The following is a 17,049-nucleotide window of genomic DNA, read 5'->3' as shown; positions in this document are numbered from 1 at the left end:
CCCCTCTCCTCTTCTCGCATGCCAGATTGCGCATAAGGAGGAGAGGACTAATAATCTGCTTATTTTTGAAAGCAGGAAAGGTAGAGTGGTTATTGTATTGATATATCATACGTAGAGGTACAAAAGTTCTTCCACTTTCCCCTGTTCAGCTGCATGCATATGAATTCCAGTCAGACCTCATTTAGAAAGAGATCATAATAAGAAATTATAGAATACCAATAAAAAACAAGGAAAAGGCACAAATCCTGTCTGTTGTAAGAACCCATAAAACTTTTCCTAAGACACAGCATGCAGGACGTGATGTTCGACTTAAATTCCTGATTAAATAAATACATTCTGCCTACCTAAAATTCATTTCTTGTTTCGATTTGACGAGTGTATCATGCTTGGTTTTGATTTAGTGCAATGAAGAATATTCTATTAAAACAGAATTGTGTGTGGTAAAACTCACGTAAGAAATAATGTGATGTACACACGTCTCCCTGGTTTCTAACAAGAACCCCATGGCTTTCTTCCACGGCCTAAATCTCCTGCAGAACACTGTCACCATAATCCTTCCGAGCTCTTCCAGCCTGGAATACTGCTACTCTTTCCCCAAACACAGCAGTTCACCTTGGAAGCTTCTTTGACAACTCACTGCGAAACATTTGGGAAAGACACCTGAGGATGTGGGACACTGGTAACTGGAGAGGAGGAGAAGCAATTTTCAGGCGAGGAGGATGGCAACTTATACCACAGAGTTGATGCGCAGCCTTGATTTGACCATTAGTATCTCACCAATACAAACCAAGGCAGCTAACCATACCGTTTAGAACTCTTCAAGAAATTACTGCCCTAGATAATCCATTTACATGCTTTTGTCTACATATGACCCCCAAGACATGTTCTGAAGTTACCATTTCCAACTGGACCATCTATCTTCCAACATCAACAAAAATCAGATGCAACCTGGAAGAGGAAATAAGCTCCAGCACTGTGTTAATTATCACAGCACAGAGATAAATATTGTTCCCAGTCAAAACTTAAGGGTCGTTTAAGTAGTTATTTAAATTGTATACAGAGATAACATGAGCCAGGACTCAAACTAATGACTGTAGACCGGTGATCCCCAACCTTTTCTGACCCGGGACAATAACTCGCTCAGCATTAAGTGTTGTGGGCAGCATCACACTTTACTCTCCCTAATGGCCTTCAGCTTTAACTTTTTAATTTCCTGTAGGTCCCAGCAGTATGAGAAGGTCTCCCAAGTTTTTGTTGCTCACTAACCCGTGAGCTGTGGACTGGGGAACTCATGAGTGAGGGGTGGTGGATGAAGTATTATCTGACTTGGCTGCCTATTTCCCTGCTCATTATGGGTTTTGGGGGTGGCATATGGAGCCTTGCAACCCTAATTGCGTGTGGGCTTCTTTTCTTTTTTTTTTTTTGTGTAGAAGCAAAATTAATACCTGTGACTTTGTTTAGAGGTGCACACATACACACATAGCCTCCAGATGTACCATCAACAAAATTAGGTGTCCTCAAAATACCTGACAATTATTTCTGCTTTCTCATTTAAATACAACAGAATTGCTGGGGCAGAAAATAAAGATGTTCTTGAGGAGGATGGGCTGACTGAGAGCTCGCTCCAGAGCAGCACAGGTCTGTGGCCGGCTCTGCAGCCGCTCCCGAACCCCTAATATATATTAAATAATAATAATGATAACAACAATAGGTGTCTATAGAAGTTCCCTTCTCTCCCTACAGCTCCAGCAGAGCTCTGTCTCCTCTCTACAAACAAAACCGGCGATGAATTAATTAACGAACCCCGGCGGGAGGGGGCCCCGAGGGCCCAGCTCTCCGTCACCCGCGGGGGGACCCCGGCCTCTCCTCGCCCTGCCCTCGGGCAGCACCCCCGGGCGGGGGGGGGGCTGTGCCCGGTGCCCTCGGCAGCGCCTGCCCGCGGTAACCGCCCGCGGTACGGCGGGGAAGAGGAGGGGAGGGGGCGAACCCTGCCCTCTGCCCTCTGACCGCCGCGGAGGCCGCCGCCGCCGCTGGCAGCATGGGGAAGGCGGAAGCGGCGGAGCCGGCCCGTCAGGCCGGGCGGCGGCGCGGGGGGAGCGCGGCGAGAGGCTGAGGCAAGGCGGGAGGGCAGCGCCGGGACGGCCGCGGCAGCGCGGCCCCGCACTCCTGTGAGGAGCGGGGCGGCAGCGGCGGCGAGACCCCCCCCCCGCGCGCCCCGCCCTGAAGCACCGGCCTGTGAGGGGCAGGGGGAGGCCGGCGGCGGCGGCCTGCGGGGCCCGCACCGGGCCGGACCGCGGCGCGGCGGGCCGGGCCGGGCCGGGCCGGGCGGCGGAGGGGCCCTGCCCGGGGGATGCCCGGGGGGCGGCGGGGAGCCGGGCCGGAGGCGGCGGTAGGGGAGCGGTGCCGGGGGCAGGAGGGGTGGGAGTAGCGTGGGTGGTGCGGGCAGAGCCTGCCGCCCTCAGCCATGGAGTCGCAGGTCGGGCTGCGTGGGGAGGGGGGAACCTGAGGGCCGGTGGGTGCCGAGGAGCGCTGGAGGAAAGGGCCGCGCCGGGCCGGGCCCCTGGCAGGTGTCTCTGCCGTAAGTGGCCTTAGGCAGTGATTCGAAGACTCACAGGCTTGGTGTTGGTCATTGCTGCTGCGAGCTTCAAAGATGATGTTGGCAGAGCAAGCCCAGAAGTGGTTCCCAACTCACGTGCAAGTGACAGTCCTTCAAGCCAAAGGTCTGAAGCCAAAAGGTAAAAACGGCAGCAACGATGCCTACACCATCATACAGCTGGGCAAGGAGAAGTACTCCACCTCGGTGGCCGAGAAGACCCTGGATCCCATCTGGAAAGAAGAGGCCTCCTTCGAGCTCCCTGGATTACTCATGCAGGAGAATCCAGAAAAATACATCCTGTACCTGATTGTCATGCACAGGTCGCTGGTGGGGCTGGACAAGTTTTTGGGACAGGTGGCGATCAGTCTGAATGATATATTTGAGGACAAGCAAAGAAGGAAAACTGAGTAAGTGATGGTTGGTTTTTATAATTTGTATTCCATGTACACTTTGGGGGAGGGAATAGTAGCCTTATTATCAATGTACTTTGCAATGAAATGAGTGTATTTCTTTCTCCTATGATGTGTTCAAAGCCCCTAACATATACAGTTATGTCATTGCGGTGTGACCTCTTCCAGAAAGAGGTTTACTGTAATCACAGTGGTCGCCCTGCACTGGGAAGGACTGTCAATAACATTAATATTTTTTGACAAATTCTTATGTGCAACGCGAACTCGTTACAGTCTGTTTTTCTAAAGATTTTTCTTCGTTCTGCTCAGGGCCCTATTCCCATTCAACATGTACCTCGGTTTGAACCTTGTGTGAGACTCAGACTCCCTTGAAGCCTGGTGTCATTCTCTTTAAAAATGCTTTCATTCAATTGCTGCAACCAAGTGTCTTTAGGTATTTTCTATTTACGTTTTAGTGGTCAATGAACTGTGACTTCATGAAGGCTTGCCACAGCAGCACAGTCCTTTTCTGAACCTGATTAGTCTTAGGCCACGACCCTGTAGGCTGCTTTGTACAGCAGGCCTTGACAGAGAAGACTGAAGAGAAATTTCTGCTGTTGTAGAAGCCTCCATCGTTACTTACGTACGGCTTTGTCAAATAAAATTGCTGTTTACCAGCAATTTCTGGCACTGGAATGCCAAAAAAAAAAAAGAAAAAGAAAAAAAAAATCACAGTTAGTTAATTAGACTGAAGAGTAAACGTATCTAACTCTGGGTTTTTCTACTTCGTTAGTAAAATTGTTATAATTTCTCATGAGGAGATGTTTGCAAGAAGATGTTTGGTACCAGTGTAATTTATCATCCAAAGTGTGTGGGAATAAACTGTAGGAATAAGCGTGCTGCAGGCATGCCTGTGACTACATGATTTGTGTTTGTTTAGCTATGCATGTCCCACAGAAGTAGTCCTAGCAGCGTGGACACCTCCAAGCTAGCTATATGTAGGCAGTGATGTATAAGCACTGACAAATCTTTCTGCAGTGGTTAAAAAGTTCCTGCCCCAGGTGCCTGTCCTCCTCTAGTGTCTCTTCAGTAGAGTAGAAAGGCTCCTGCGTCCAAATCTCAGCTGTTAAAGTCTGATGTTTCTTCTGGTGGTGGTGGTGGGCCTGTGGTAAGATGCTGGTCCTTGCATTGAAGTGTCTAAGAGGTGGCATCGTTTGTCTGTTGCTGACTATGCTGGGGAGGCGTGAACCTCCAGCAGAGTAGGAGCAGGCAACTGGAAACCAGTGGAGCAAAACCAGCCAGGGCTGGTTGATCAGGCAAGTGTTTCTGCAGAAACCATCTCAAAACCTGGTGCTGCTTGTGTGCCGTGGCTGAGGTTGAAGGAGCACCAAAGACAAGTCAAAGCTATCTTTGCCCTGGTGTTTATTTGTCTTTTATAAACAAAAATTTTTTTAGCAAAACAGTATGTTCACTAACCGTATAATAGGAAAGAACGTGTCCGTGCAGAATCTCTTGTGAGTTCATTGTCTGAAGTATTATACTTCTTAATTGCTTATCTTTTTAAGGACAAACCAGTTATCTAGATGCAATACATGGTAATGCCTATAGCCCTAGGGTCTTAATTTCTATTTACACTTGATTCAAGAAGTTTCGGTGCTCTTTAGACATGCATCTTAAATATTCTTTAATCATCAGTTGTAATTATCTTGCAAGTCATAGGCAACTGCTTTAATTTAAACACCTAGCTGCTCTGGAGAAGAAAAGGTGAATGAATCAAATAGAAATTACTGACTGTAAAAACTTTGTAAATCTAGGTAGAAATACGTATTCAAACACTGGAGGAAAATATGTAAATTATTCACGTATTACTGTGAGTAACAAAACCCCCTTTCCCTTTGAGGAACCATTTGCTTTTGCACCACCAGTTTTAGCAAAAGTAGTATTGGAGTCTTACAAAAGTATTGCAAAAATCTGTAAGTGGGGTGATTTACATAGTCCTTGTGACAGTTAAATAAACATTCAGATCTCTTCGGTATTTTTATATGAAGTTGTGCTTAGCAGGACTTCAGAGATGTTCTTTATTTTTTAATTTCTTTCTCTGAAGTGTGAGAGAGGAACTCACACTCTGTAAATGTGCAGCGGTGCTTCCCTAGACCGCCGCTGAAATTACCAGGGCTCCCCGCAAAAGCTGCGCTCTGCCTGCGAGCTGTACTGCAGAAGATGGGGGCCTATGGGGAAATTTTTACAAACAGCCTAGGTCCTATTTTCAGAAGTTCCTTGAGCATTTAAAATTGCAGATCTCATTAAGAGTTCATGGGTGTTAGGCTTCTAGAGCCGAACAGCCATACTTGTAAAAGTCTTATGTGCGTGTAAAAGTGCGGATGGGCGGTTAGTGGGATTTTTGGCAGCACATACTCACTTAATGTAGATTTAAGTTCTTAGGAGCCACTGAAAGGCCAGGTTTTTTTAGGTGTCTTTAGGTGCTGTCTCGTTTGAAAGTCACTTTGAAAAAAATAATTCGGAGTCCATAAGTGTTTAGATGGTTTTGAAAAGTTACCAGGGTTGTCTACTTGCATGCCTTTGTGGAACTGGTGTGTTGTTGCTGACTCCTGTGAGCATCAGTTGGAGATGTGGATACAATATTTGTATGAGTATGTAGGAGGAGGGCAAACTTTCAAGAATATATTTGCAATGTGATCTCAGACAAAATGCTCTTTCTTTCCTTTCATTAAATCCTTTTTGATACAAAATATTCCTAGTCCTGTGTTGGCAGTAAACGAAGGGTAATATATTTGGACCCGAAGACCTTCTAGCCGTGACTGTGGTGTGGGAACTGAGATACCCAGTGCCTTTCAAGACCAAGTCCAATGTCTTTATTACCAAAGCATTCTGATGGTTGAAAGCTATATTCATTGTTTCAGAAACACTAATCTGTTTTATTAAGCAATGTTTTTACTTTCAAATATGTTCAACAGGCTTGTGGTGTTATTAAATCCAGAGTTATTTTCTCATGTTGATGTAACCTTAACATTTCTTACTTTGTTTGGGGATGAATGAGATCCAGTTATTTGATGAAGTGTCTATTGGTAATATTTCTACTTTTTAATATATTTAATAGCTTCCTCTTTCCAACACAGCTGTACATATGGTGCTGTAAGAGACAGACTCAAGAGTCACCGGGGTATTGCAAAAAAGATATTTAATATTCTGCACAATGCTGAACCCTGTCAGCAATTCCCCAGTGCTTTTTTAGTAAGGAGGTATGAGAAGTGAAGGCTACCAGCTGATTTTGAATGCCTAGGAAGACCGTGGGGTGCGTGACATTCAGCTTTTTGTATATTTTTTTAATTTAATGTTTTATAATTTGGAAGAAATAAATTTAAAAATTTAGTGCAGCTTCAGAAACATTACATTAGGGAAAAATATATTTTTTTTTTCTGTATAGCTTTTTTGGTTGCTTGTCATATCTTAAGAAAAATACTCTCTGCAGTAAAGTTTTCAGGCAGAGGCCTCATGATAGGATTTGCGTGTCTTGTGTTCTAATAATCTTGCTCTGGCAGAAGATGTATTGAAACAAAGCAGTGTGTTTACTATAACGTGATAGTGAAAAATTTTTATGCACAATCACGCAATGTCCTTTCTCTTTCTTTCTGAAACTGCTGGTTTTTTGAATTCTTAAAAGTGAAAATTCCTGGAACAGTTAGATCCAGATGTGGCTCAGATGGTCCCTTAGTAGGTCTCTTCCAGAGACCTCAGCCAAAGCATCTGCAGGACCCTGGTTCATTTTCTTTCTGTATTGGTGCAAAAGTGCCTATCACACTGTATGAACTTTGTGAATTTGTGTCTCTGGCATCTCTCCTGTGGTTGGAAATGGACAGGCTCCTTTTACTTTTCTTCTGCTCTTTTTTTCCAGAGTTGAAAACTAGGCTCCAGATGTTGAGAAATTTGACAGAGTTTTTTTAACAGTTCAAAAAGCTTGGAAGATACAGCTTTGTTGGAAGTATATTTAGCATAAGTTTTCAGATCTTAGATTTCTGACATGGTTTGATTTTTTGCAGTAAAATCCTGTGGTTTTTTAAAATTAATCCTGAGAAATACTTGACAGTTTGGTTTTTTTTGTCTGCTGGTTGCAGAAAAAAAATTACCTATTTTGCTCATGCAGTGTAAATGTAAATGGTGATCAATGAATGTGTTGTTTTAAAGCATATATATATTTTTGTAGTAATTTCAGTTCAAATTCATAATTGCCTTAATACTGCTGATGATCTGACAATGCGTAACATCAAAACAAATTTTTGAATTGTCATGGAATTAAAAAAGTACTCATTTACTGACGTGTCTTAATTTATTGAAGTATTTTTCAGTAGTTTTTTTTAATGTCTCTGCGTAGATTTTTTTTTTTTATCCTGTGTGCTGAATGAACACAGCAATAGAAGAACAAATTTCCGTTAGCTTTCACCATGATGTTACTTATTTCATCAGTGTTTGGTTTGTCCTTGTTGTTCTCTAATTCCACGCTATTTATTGTCCTTTCCTTTATTAGCTTTCCTGGAGAGCTAATTTTATTATACGTTTAGGTGATTTAAGATGCAACACTTGTCTGGACTGTTATAAACTTGAGGGAGGCAGGTGATGGTAGAGTTGTTATTTCTTATGGAAATTTTGTTGGAGGAGGCATTTTTTATTTGTAACCTAATTCCCCTTCTCAACACCCCCCCTCCCCTTACCCTCCTCAATTGCAGCAGTGTTGTAAAAAATGCTTATTTAAGCATGATACAGTGAAAGAATCTTGGCCTTATCCAAGATGCTTCTCAATCATATAAAATAGTCAAAACCAGCTTCTTGGCAAACAAACAAACAGAATTAACGATTGACCACGATCAATACTCCTGTGTTGTCAGCACTTATTCTTTAGTGCTGCTGAGCTTCCTGAAAGATAGGAAAATTGTGTGACTTCCTCCAGATTAATGTGAATTCCTTCTTGGCAGCCTCCTTCTTGGATATGGACAGGTTCCCCCTTCGACCGCCTCTGCCCTGTCCTCTCTGTCCTCTGTAGCAGCAGAAGCAAGAGGCAGACGCTCGAGTAGACGGCTTCAAACGCAACTTGAATTAGGAACCAGCAAACAACTACTAAATAGATGTCAAGGGCTCAGTGCTTGTTAATGAGCAGTGCCTTTCAAAAAATAATTCTACAAAACATAACACTTTATAAATATTGTTTACTAATTTTGAGTCTTTGTTTTAAGCCAGAAAAAGGCGTTTTAGGTTATTTTAGGTGTTAGAGCTAAATAGCAGTGGAAATGGCAGGCTGTAACAGAAATTATCAAAATGTTGTGGTTAAAGTAAGAAAAAACTCGTTTCACTGTAGTCAAAAGTGGGAAGAGTGGTAACTGAGAAATTTGTCAAAGGCACAGAAATAATGAGCAGCCTGGAGGATCCGTGTGGATTTGTGCTGTTGCTTTTGTGGTACCACTCAGTAAATGTAATAAAAATGAAGTGAGGAACAGAAGAGAAAGATGGTTTTGAGGGAAAACAAAAAAAAAAAAATTGCGCCCAGTTGTAGCTTTATGGGGTTATAGCATTTTCAGACTATCTGGTAATATTCCCAGCATTTACATTTTGACAACAAATGCAAGCACGTCCTCTGAGTAAGTCATAATTCTGAGTCAGAGTCTGAGTGCCATCTGGATTGAAGTACTTCTCCATTTTCTGTGCATACATACATGCTTATACACACACTCAGCTGAAATAACTGGCCTTAATTCTCATACCTTCCATTATTTTGTTTCTAAAATAAAAGTTTTCATGCATGGTCTTTAGCCAAAACAGTAAGTAAACTAAGACCACTTTAATTACTTCGATTCCAGCTGATGTTAGCTGACCCCCTTGGTAAGGCTGTTGTTATATGTGTCAGTTCCCACATGTTTTGTGGTGTTACGATGTCACTCTGTAATATTTATTTTTAAACTCTACTTTGTATATCTCATTTCAGTTGTCTTCCAGAAAGTAATAGTATTCATCTTTGTGAATGTCGTCGCTTATTTTAATAAAGAATCTGTTTTCTTCTTGATTTCCCCTCATACACGATGTAGGCTGTGCTCAGCCCCTTGCCTTAGTTTTCCTACTTACTGACTTTTGGGGCAGTGTTCCGGTATGGTATCAGAGTGATTTATCATAAAGCATACTTCTGCATTTTTCAAAGTGCATTTGCTGCTAATAAAAATGTTAGACAGTTCTGGGCTTTGGGTTTTATCCATTAGCTGTGGACATTTATAGTAGTGGAGTTTTGTGAAGCAGGTTTCTTCAGTGTGTCTAGCTTTAACACAGTGATCTAAAATGAAGTAGTACTTCTTTCCTGTGATGGCTGATGGACATGTTCTGTCATTGTGATTTTGATGGTCTTTTATAGGGGTAGTTTCAGAAATACCTGCTGGTGTAGAAAATTCTCATCGCTGTGTAGCAGATTAAAGTTGCTTAGCAGATCAGGATGCTGATTTTACCCATAAAATCAAGGTTGGAAGCCTTGTGGATGTTGTGATTGTGTGGCTTTTGGCAGAATTCTTTCAGTACTTTGTGAATTGAAATCAAGATTTTGCAAAAATCTTTGAGTGCAGTCTAATGATTTCAGCAAAGCGAAATTAGATCAGCTCAATAGATATTTACTGGTAGAGTGAAGGGAGAGGGGCGTATTTGAGAAGCAGCAAAATGAGTAGGAAGATTCCTTTTGTAGTTTCCGTTTTCAGCACTGGCAAGAAGACGGAGTCAGAAGGTCTTCTGTCATACACAGGTTGAATGGGCTGGCTAGAAGAATTCTGTTGAAATTGGTAGACAAGTATCCCAAATGGTTTCAGAGGCTGTTAAAGTTTTAAGTATATAATTAAAATGTAATTAAAATTCTGTTGTGGTTTTTCTTACCCACACTGTTGTTATTTATCTTACTATCCTGCTTGCTGTTAGATGGTGAGCAGAATAGATTGAGTGATGCTTCTTAAAAGAAGAGAAATCCTAAGACTTGGAACTGTCAAATCCTGTGGGAGATTTGGAGGATAAGACAGCATGATGTCAGCTTCCTTCTATTAGGAGAAGAGAAACAAGATATTGGTTTCAAAATATTTGCTGAATGCAGGATTAAGGGTGGAACAAGAATAGTGTAGATAAGCAAAAGTGAGTTGGAGAAGGCAGTTCATGGGAAGGGGGAGGAAAGGAACAAGTGAAGAAATTGTGTTGAAAATATAAGTACACTTCTAGATCACTAGCTATTTAGATTGACTAGGCAGGCCAGAATTTTGTAACTTGCTCATTAATAGTAACTTAGTTTTCTCCTTCGCTCTTCTTGTCTATCTTTTCTAAGATAAAGGATTCAGTACCACTGATACTATGCAATTTACTTTAATAGTATGCAGAAGATGGCTACTGTCTTTCATAGAAATAAGGGAGTTTGCTTTTTCCACCCCTAATTGTAGGTATTCCCAAAACTGAGTGATTTCTGTCATGGTTAGAAAATAGCCGTGTTTCTTCAGATAGGAGTTTAGTTTTTCAGGGCTGAGCGGTCAGCAGGATTTTTCCTGTTCAGCCTGAATGTTGATCTTCTCTTCGTGTGTTCAGAAAAATTGTCAGCATACAGAGTGGCAATTTATGTAATACTTAAAAGTGATCAGAAACCTGTGCAAGACAGGCAAAGCCCATTAGCACACTCAAAAACAGATGAGAAAAAGAAGCAAGGGTTGTTCTAATGGAAACCATAGGGGAAAAGTCAAAATTAGTGGGTGTATGGAGGACCTTGTCCTACAGAACATTTGAAGGTGAGAGCAAGAAGTATGAATGTGATTCAGAAGGCAATAGGGCTTCCTTTGAAGTTGGGAAAATTTGCCAGACTTTGTACAAGGTCTGTTTAAATAAAGTCTGTCTGCAAGACTGGATGTAATATTTGGTTATTAAATAAAAGGGCATCTGCTCTCATAAAAGCCACCCTGTTTTGTTCGTGTGTGTTATTGGCTATTTTCCTACTTTGTACAGGCTTTCTATAGAATAAGCTCATGGCAGCCTGACAAATGGAGCATTTATTGTGGCTAAAAGTACTGTAAACAAAACCAAAATAGCAAGTTTTATTGGCTTTTATAATACATTACAATTTTTTAAATTGGCAGTGGTATAGTGGAATTGAGTATTTTAGGACCAAAATATTGATATCTGAAAACAGTGGACTTCATTTTCCAATTCTTTTTTCTATTATATACAGCACTGTTTTTTCTATTTGTTGCTCACGCGCATGTGGTGTAGAAACACATTCTAATAAGAAACATTTACAGACTCAGTTGCTCATTCACATGTAGCTCCACACAAATGCATTGCTTGCATTTGTTCTCATCTGTTTAAAAAAGTAATTATTCACCTTTGAATCTGAAGAAAATCATTGTTTGAGTCTGCTTCCCATATTGTCTTGTTATAGGCTGAAGCATATGGAACCTTCATTATAGCTAAAACAAGATAAACTCTCCAAGGTAACAAAGAAACCTCCTTGAAATGCCTATGAAAATTCAATATCTGTGTTTTATACAAACATTTGATCCAGCAGTCATTATTCAAATAGGAATTCCAGTGAAGTCCTGAGGAGTTTTGCTGGAGTAAAGAGGTTATGATTAAATTCTGTTGGAATCAGTAGTAGCTTTGAACCTGGTCCCAGCAGGTCTGAGATCCAGTCCCTTACACAGTTGTGTTATCTTCCTCGGGTAAGGAGAGTTTCTTTGTTTTCCCAGCTGAACTTATTTTTAGTGCCAAGTTCTTCAAAGTTGTCTTTGAAAACAAATGGTACAAGCTGCAAAGGCGATGTATTAGTTGTCTGCTGGAATTCTCTCCTTCTAACCTGGTGAATGTCAAAATAGTATGGGGAGGTGCGCTGTTAGCAGGTGAGTACTGGCAGTGACAGAGAGTGGTTGTTGATTCATGATAAGCATGTCAATAATTGAGTTAAATTAACTTTTAAATGAAAAAGCTTTCATTCACACAGCAAAAGCTTAAGGATTTGTCTTGATACAGTTCTAAAACAAGTTAGCAAGTGTCGTACATCAGTTTAAAGTTTCGCTAATTCCTAAGTAGAAACATAGGAAAATTCAGCAGTCTTATCAGGGATACAGTATTAGTGTTTAAGACCTGTGAGGGGAGGGAAGGAGGGAGAGGGGGAATATGCTTTCTTACAGTGTAGGCTGAGCCATTAAATTTGAATGTCAAAAAGTGAGGTCCTCTCTGCCTATTAAGCCTCTTAAAACGCTCATAAGCCTTATTTATATTTATGTTTATGTTTAATGTCTGTCTAAGGAATCATGGTGAGGACTTTCTCAGTTTTAGGGTGGTTTTTTGTTTGTGGGTTTTTTTTTTTTCTGCACAGGCAAGATCTGTCTGACAGAGATTTATAAGCAAGGGCTTGCTCGTTATGGCTGTGTATTCTTTTTATTTTTTTTAAGAGCCAGTATGAACATATTTTCTTTTAAAGAAGAGTTCTAAAGAAAGTAGGCTATCTTGTCTTCCAGTTTTTGTGGTATTGCATATCACTAAAAAGATTTACTCTTGGTTCTGGTGTGTGTGTTTTCTGTAACGACTCTGTAGATGAATTAAGAGTTTCTGGAATCAGTTACCAAGAAGTGAAATGTTATTAACTAAAAGGAAAAATGATCCATCTTCTTCAGACACATATTTCAGGTTTTGCATTTCATTTAAAATACATAAATGAAGTTACCTCACAACAGAAGAAAAACTTTCTTCCTAAAGGTTTAATTGTTCTTCTCCCAGTTTTAACTTCTGGATCTACTGGTCTGGATTCATGTTGTCCAGTATTGGGACAGAGGTGGTCTGATATTTCTTGATTATTCTGGTTTAGTATGGCATATAAAACCTTTTTGACGTAACAAAGCAACCAAAAAAGTAATAATAAATACTCTTTACCCTTTCATTATTTCTTTGGCAGGTCACTTTTAGAAGTGTTTTCTTGACTCAGAAAATACTATCTCTGCCTGAAAAGTTTATTTCAGCTCTCACCTGAAATAAATAAATAAATTTATGAAATCTGAAAGGAAATTGAGAGTTATTTTTCTCCTTTTCTGACCTTGTTCTCTATATTTGGCAGTATTGAATAACTTATGTACATCTGTGCTGACATGCAATTTCATTTCGGAGTCTCCAGTTCAAGAGTTACTTCATCGTGATAATGCCCTGTTGTGTTAGTACGTGTGCACGTGTTTCTCCTGACAATGGGTTTAGAGCACTTCTTTGGAGCTGGCTGATCTGAAATATGCCCTTGTGCCCTTTTTAAATAGGAAGAGACTATTGATGATGGGTGTGGAGAAGGAAGATTGAGCCATAATTCTGGAGATGCTTCCATGGGACAATGGAGCACAATAGGGAATGAGTAAGACACTTGGATAATGATAAAGCCTTTACTGGACCTGGCAAAGAAGCACACTTGGCATTTTGAAACAGATGATCACACCTTTGATCTCTTTTCAAGGAGTGGGAGTTTATGTCATGGTTCCAAAGCCTGTGGAAGTATTTCTGAAGTTAATCCTACTGATGACCTGCAAAAGAAGGTCTCTTAGATACACCTACACGCTTGCTGTTCTTCCACCCATACTCAAGGAGTTACAGTCAATGTTAGTAGGAGTTGCAGCTGCAGAACCAAAATGATAGTTAACTATTCAGAGGTTTCTGATATTTCTTCCCTAGTGCTAGTGCAGTTGACATAAATCTTAACCAGTGGTTAGAAGGAAGGAACGGAAGGGAAAAATGTTTGCTAGCCTGTAAACCTGAGCAAAATCAAAGGAGACAAGGCTACTATATGAAATGTTTGCCACGTAGTATACATTCAGGTAATCACTGCCAAGTAAAGGCTACTTGAAAAATATGAAATGTTCTTTTAAATAGCAAAATAAAATATATTTGTATTTATAATTAACGTTAGATGCAAATTCTCCTTTGTAAGCAGAGGTGAGCCCATTAGCTATGATGAAGTTTAGTAAGATTGCAAAGAGTTGATGCTGGTTCTCAAAACAGGTGAACAGTGCAAAGAGCTTTGTGCTTGCTTAGTTGTTAAGTCTTCTCTTCAAAACAAAATATAAACAAAAAAAAAGCTTTTCAATACAGGAATATTTTAATTTTTGGTATGGAATTTGATTTTCATATTTTTAATTATACAAGCCAGGTACTCTGATCAGTTGGTTAGTGTTTAATGACTAGCCTCCAGAAAACAGAACTGAACTTGCTCTTTTTCTCCTTTAAGGTGGTTTCCCCTAGAGTCCAGGCAAGGGAAGAGGACTAAAGACAGAGGTGAAATAAAAGTCAACATTCAGTTTATGAGGAATAACATGACAGCAAGTATGTTTGATTTGTCAATGAAGGACAAAACCAAATCCCCTTTTGCTAAACTAAAAGACAAAATGAAGGGTCGGAAAAACGATGGGACGTTTTCAGATACATCCTCAGCAATCATCCCAAGTACTCACATACCTGATGCAAACATAGAGGTATGTACCGGTGAAGTACAAATGAAATCGAAACCAAAAAAACCTTTCCTTTTGGGACCTCAGCGGCTATCTTCAGCTCATTCGATGTCAGATTTAACAGGATCGCATGCCTCCTCAGAAAGAATGAAATCCGGCACAGCTGGCTACTCTCATCTTTTCAGGCGTCAGCTAGAATCGTTTGGTTCGGTTGATGAAGGTGGTAAGTAAAACTCATGACCGTTATAATTACAGGTGACTGCTATTAGAGCATTCAAAAGTCTATTTCTTTAGTCTATGAAGTAATTGCAAGGCCAAAAAGTTAAGAGTTATTGCTGGCCTATATTTTTTTTTCACTTCTGTTAGTTAGTGGTAACTCATAGCTTCTGTTTCTGAGCAGAAGAAATAACTTATATTGGTTATAATTTGTGGTAATTCAGTATTTTTCTTCTTATGTCCTCATTTGAGAGTATGTTGTAGGGAAGCATTGCATTCTAGAAGGAACTCTAGGCAAAAGAGCAGCTTGTGAAGAATAGAAGTCTGTTTAAAAAGTTGAAAAATATCACCAAAGTTTTAAACCTGATTTATGTGAAGAACCAGAAATACTTTGCACTGTTCAAAGTTATTACGCTGCAATAGACTACTGTTGCCTTCTGGAATGGCGCACTAGTCAGAGCTTTTTGCAGAACTTGGTTTTCACACAGGAAACAAAAGATTGCTTTAGTATCTATCCATAAACGTTTCTGAACCATGAAGTGAAGGCCACAACTGTTTGTTTTTTTTAAATAGCTTAGTTCTCAGCTGTGTTTTGAACTGAGACTCAATGGCAAAGCTTCTAGACCTAAGCTAAAATGGGTTCTCTGCATGTCTTAAACTATGATATGGTGTCTCGTTGATAATATACTAATGACAGATTGTTTGCAGGGAGTGTAAAATCTCCACATAGAAGGACATTAAGTGTTGATACTTCTAAATTGAACCAGCTTGACAACACAGTTGATGAAACTGCACTTGAAGCACAAAATGACCCATTTACCAATGTGAGTGCTTCATTACCCCAAAAATTTGCGACACTGCCAAGACAGAAGAATCCATTTGAAGAAAGCCCAGCAACATGGGATCCAAACATAAGTCTGTTTTCCAAACCAGTCGAAATCAGAAGAGAAATTAAAAAAGAGAAGAAAGAGAAAGTTAGTCTTTTTGAAAGAGTGACTGGAAAAAAAGATAGCAAGAGGTCAGATAAACTTAGCAATGGGGGATCAGACAGTTCTACTGACTTGAAATCACCTAGTGCGTTTGGTGAAACTCATCAGGAGAGTTTTGATTATGATTCGACTAATCCGTTCATGACAAACTTCAAGCCTACAAGCATGTTGCCATCTTCAAGGTAGGTTTTTGCTGTATTTCGATCTAATATCTTGAACATGTTATATAAATGAAAATGTGAAGTGTTGAGGAACAGAATCTTTGTGCTTTGTATACGTTTATATCATTGCTTAACAGTTTCTAAGTAAAACTTATGAACTTTTAATATGGTTTTCTTACTTCATTTAAAGTTATGTTTATATTATTAATATGTACTATGAATGTTCTTGGGTACTTGTGTTCGTGGAAGGGCTTTTTCGTGAAAGGAAAAGACGAAACTGAATAAATTAAAGGGCAAAGAAAATGTGAGTAATGAAAACAAATCCTGTGGATGGCACCATTTGGGGAAAAAAAGGAGTTGGATTCTGTATGTTAGAGCACAAGAATTGAAGACCATTCTGTTTCTAAACAGGAGCACCCTCATGGACACTTACCACGCCTGAATTCATGTGGCTCATGGTAGCTTCACTGAGTTCTTATGTATTCAAGTCATCGCACAAGGCAGCAGTTTATGTGTTAAGCAGAGTGACTTAACTTACAGAGGCTGATAAGAAACTTTGATTTAAATAATCTATTTTAATCTTTGTTTATCTATCCATAGTTAACTTGTTTTCCTTAAAAAAAAAAAGCGTATCCCACAGTTTGTTTTATTTCTGGCTTTTGTTTGCTAGTGAGGAAAATATACTCTCTTTCTATATGTATGTGTATATTTGTGTTTGTATATATATATATATACACACACACACCTACACACCCCCTACATATTTTTTCTGTATATTAATATTAAAGGATTTTTCTGTGTATGAATATTAAAGGATTAACAGTCTTTTTTTTTTTTTGCGAGGTAATGATTCATTTCTATTTAATGAATTAAATTTGGTAAAAATTGAATTTAAAGTATTCCAAGCTGGAATTTTAAGGTTGTAAACTAAATCACCTTTTTAAATGTAAAACATGGTTTTAACAAATTTGCCTTTTCCCTGTCTATTAATTCCTTAACTAATGACACAGTAGTACTTACTTTAAAAAAAAAGTAATTTGTTTCTTGTTATCTTGTTCTTTATGATTTTATGATTTGAGAACAGATTTCTATTGTTATCAGTTTCATTCATAGGTTAGAATGCATGCACTCCTGATTTACACTTATAATCATTTTCTCAACAAAACTAATCATGGATGTGAATTAGATAAATGAACTGAAATGGAACTG

The 17,049-nt window shown here is 39.7% G+C and overlaps 1 protein-coding gene across 1 annotated transcript in view; it reads left to right on the top strand.

Annotated features, from left to right (window-relative positions):
* The first annotated feature begins 2,533 nt into the window (after positions 1–2,533).
* Positions 2,534–17,049, top strand: part of RAB11FIP2 (RAB11 family interacting protein 2) — a 32,281-nt gene continuing 17,765 nt past the window's right edge. The window contains exons 1-3 of the mRNA XM_010122090.2: positions 2,534–3,003; positions 14,255–14,697; positions 15,399–15,861. Coding sequence (XP_010120392.2) covers positions 2,651–3,003; positions 14,255–14,697; positions 15,399–15,861 — 1,259 coding nt within the window. The 5' untranslated portion in view covers positions 2,534–2,650. The remainder of the gene's footprint in view (positions 3,004–14,254; positions 14,698–15,398; positions 15,862–17,049) is intronic.

This window comes from Chlamydotis macqueenii, chromosome 7 (assembly GCF_036417535.1).
Source record: "Chlamydotis macqueenii isolate bChlMac1 chromosome 7, bChlMac1.mat, whole genome shotgun sequence".
NCBI classification, from domain to species: Eukaryota; Metazoa; Chordata; class Aves; order Otidiformes; family Otididae; genus Chlamydotis; species Chlamydotis macqueenii.
The sequence above is the reverse complement of the archived record's forward strand: the minus strand, read 5'-3'. Positions and strand labels throughout refer to the sequence as shown.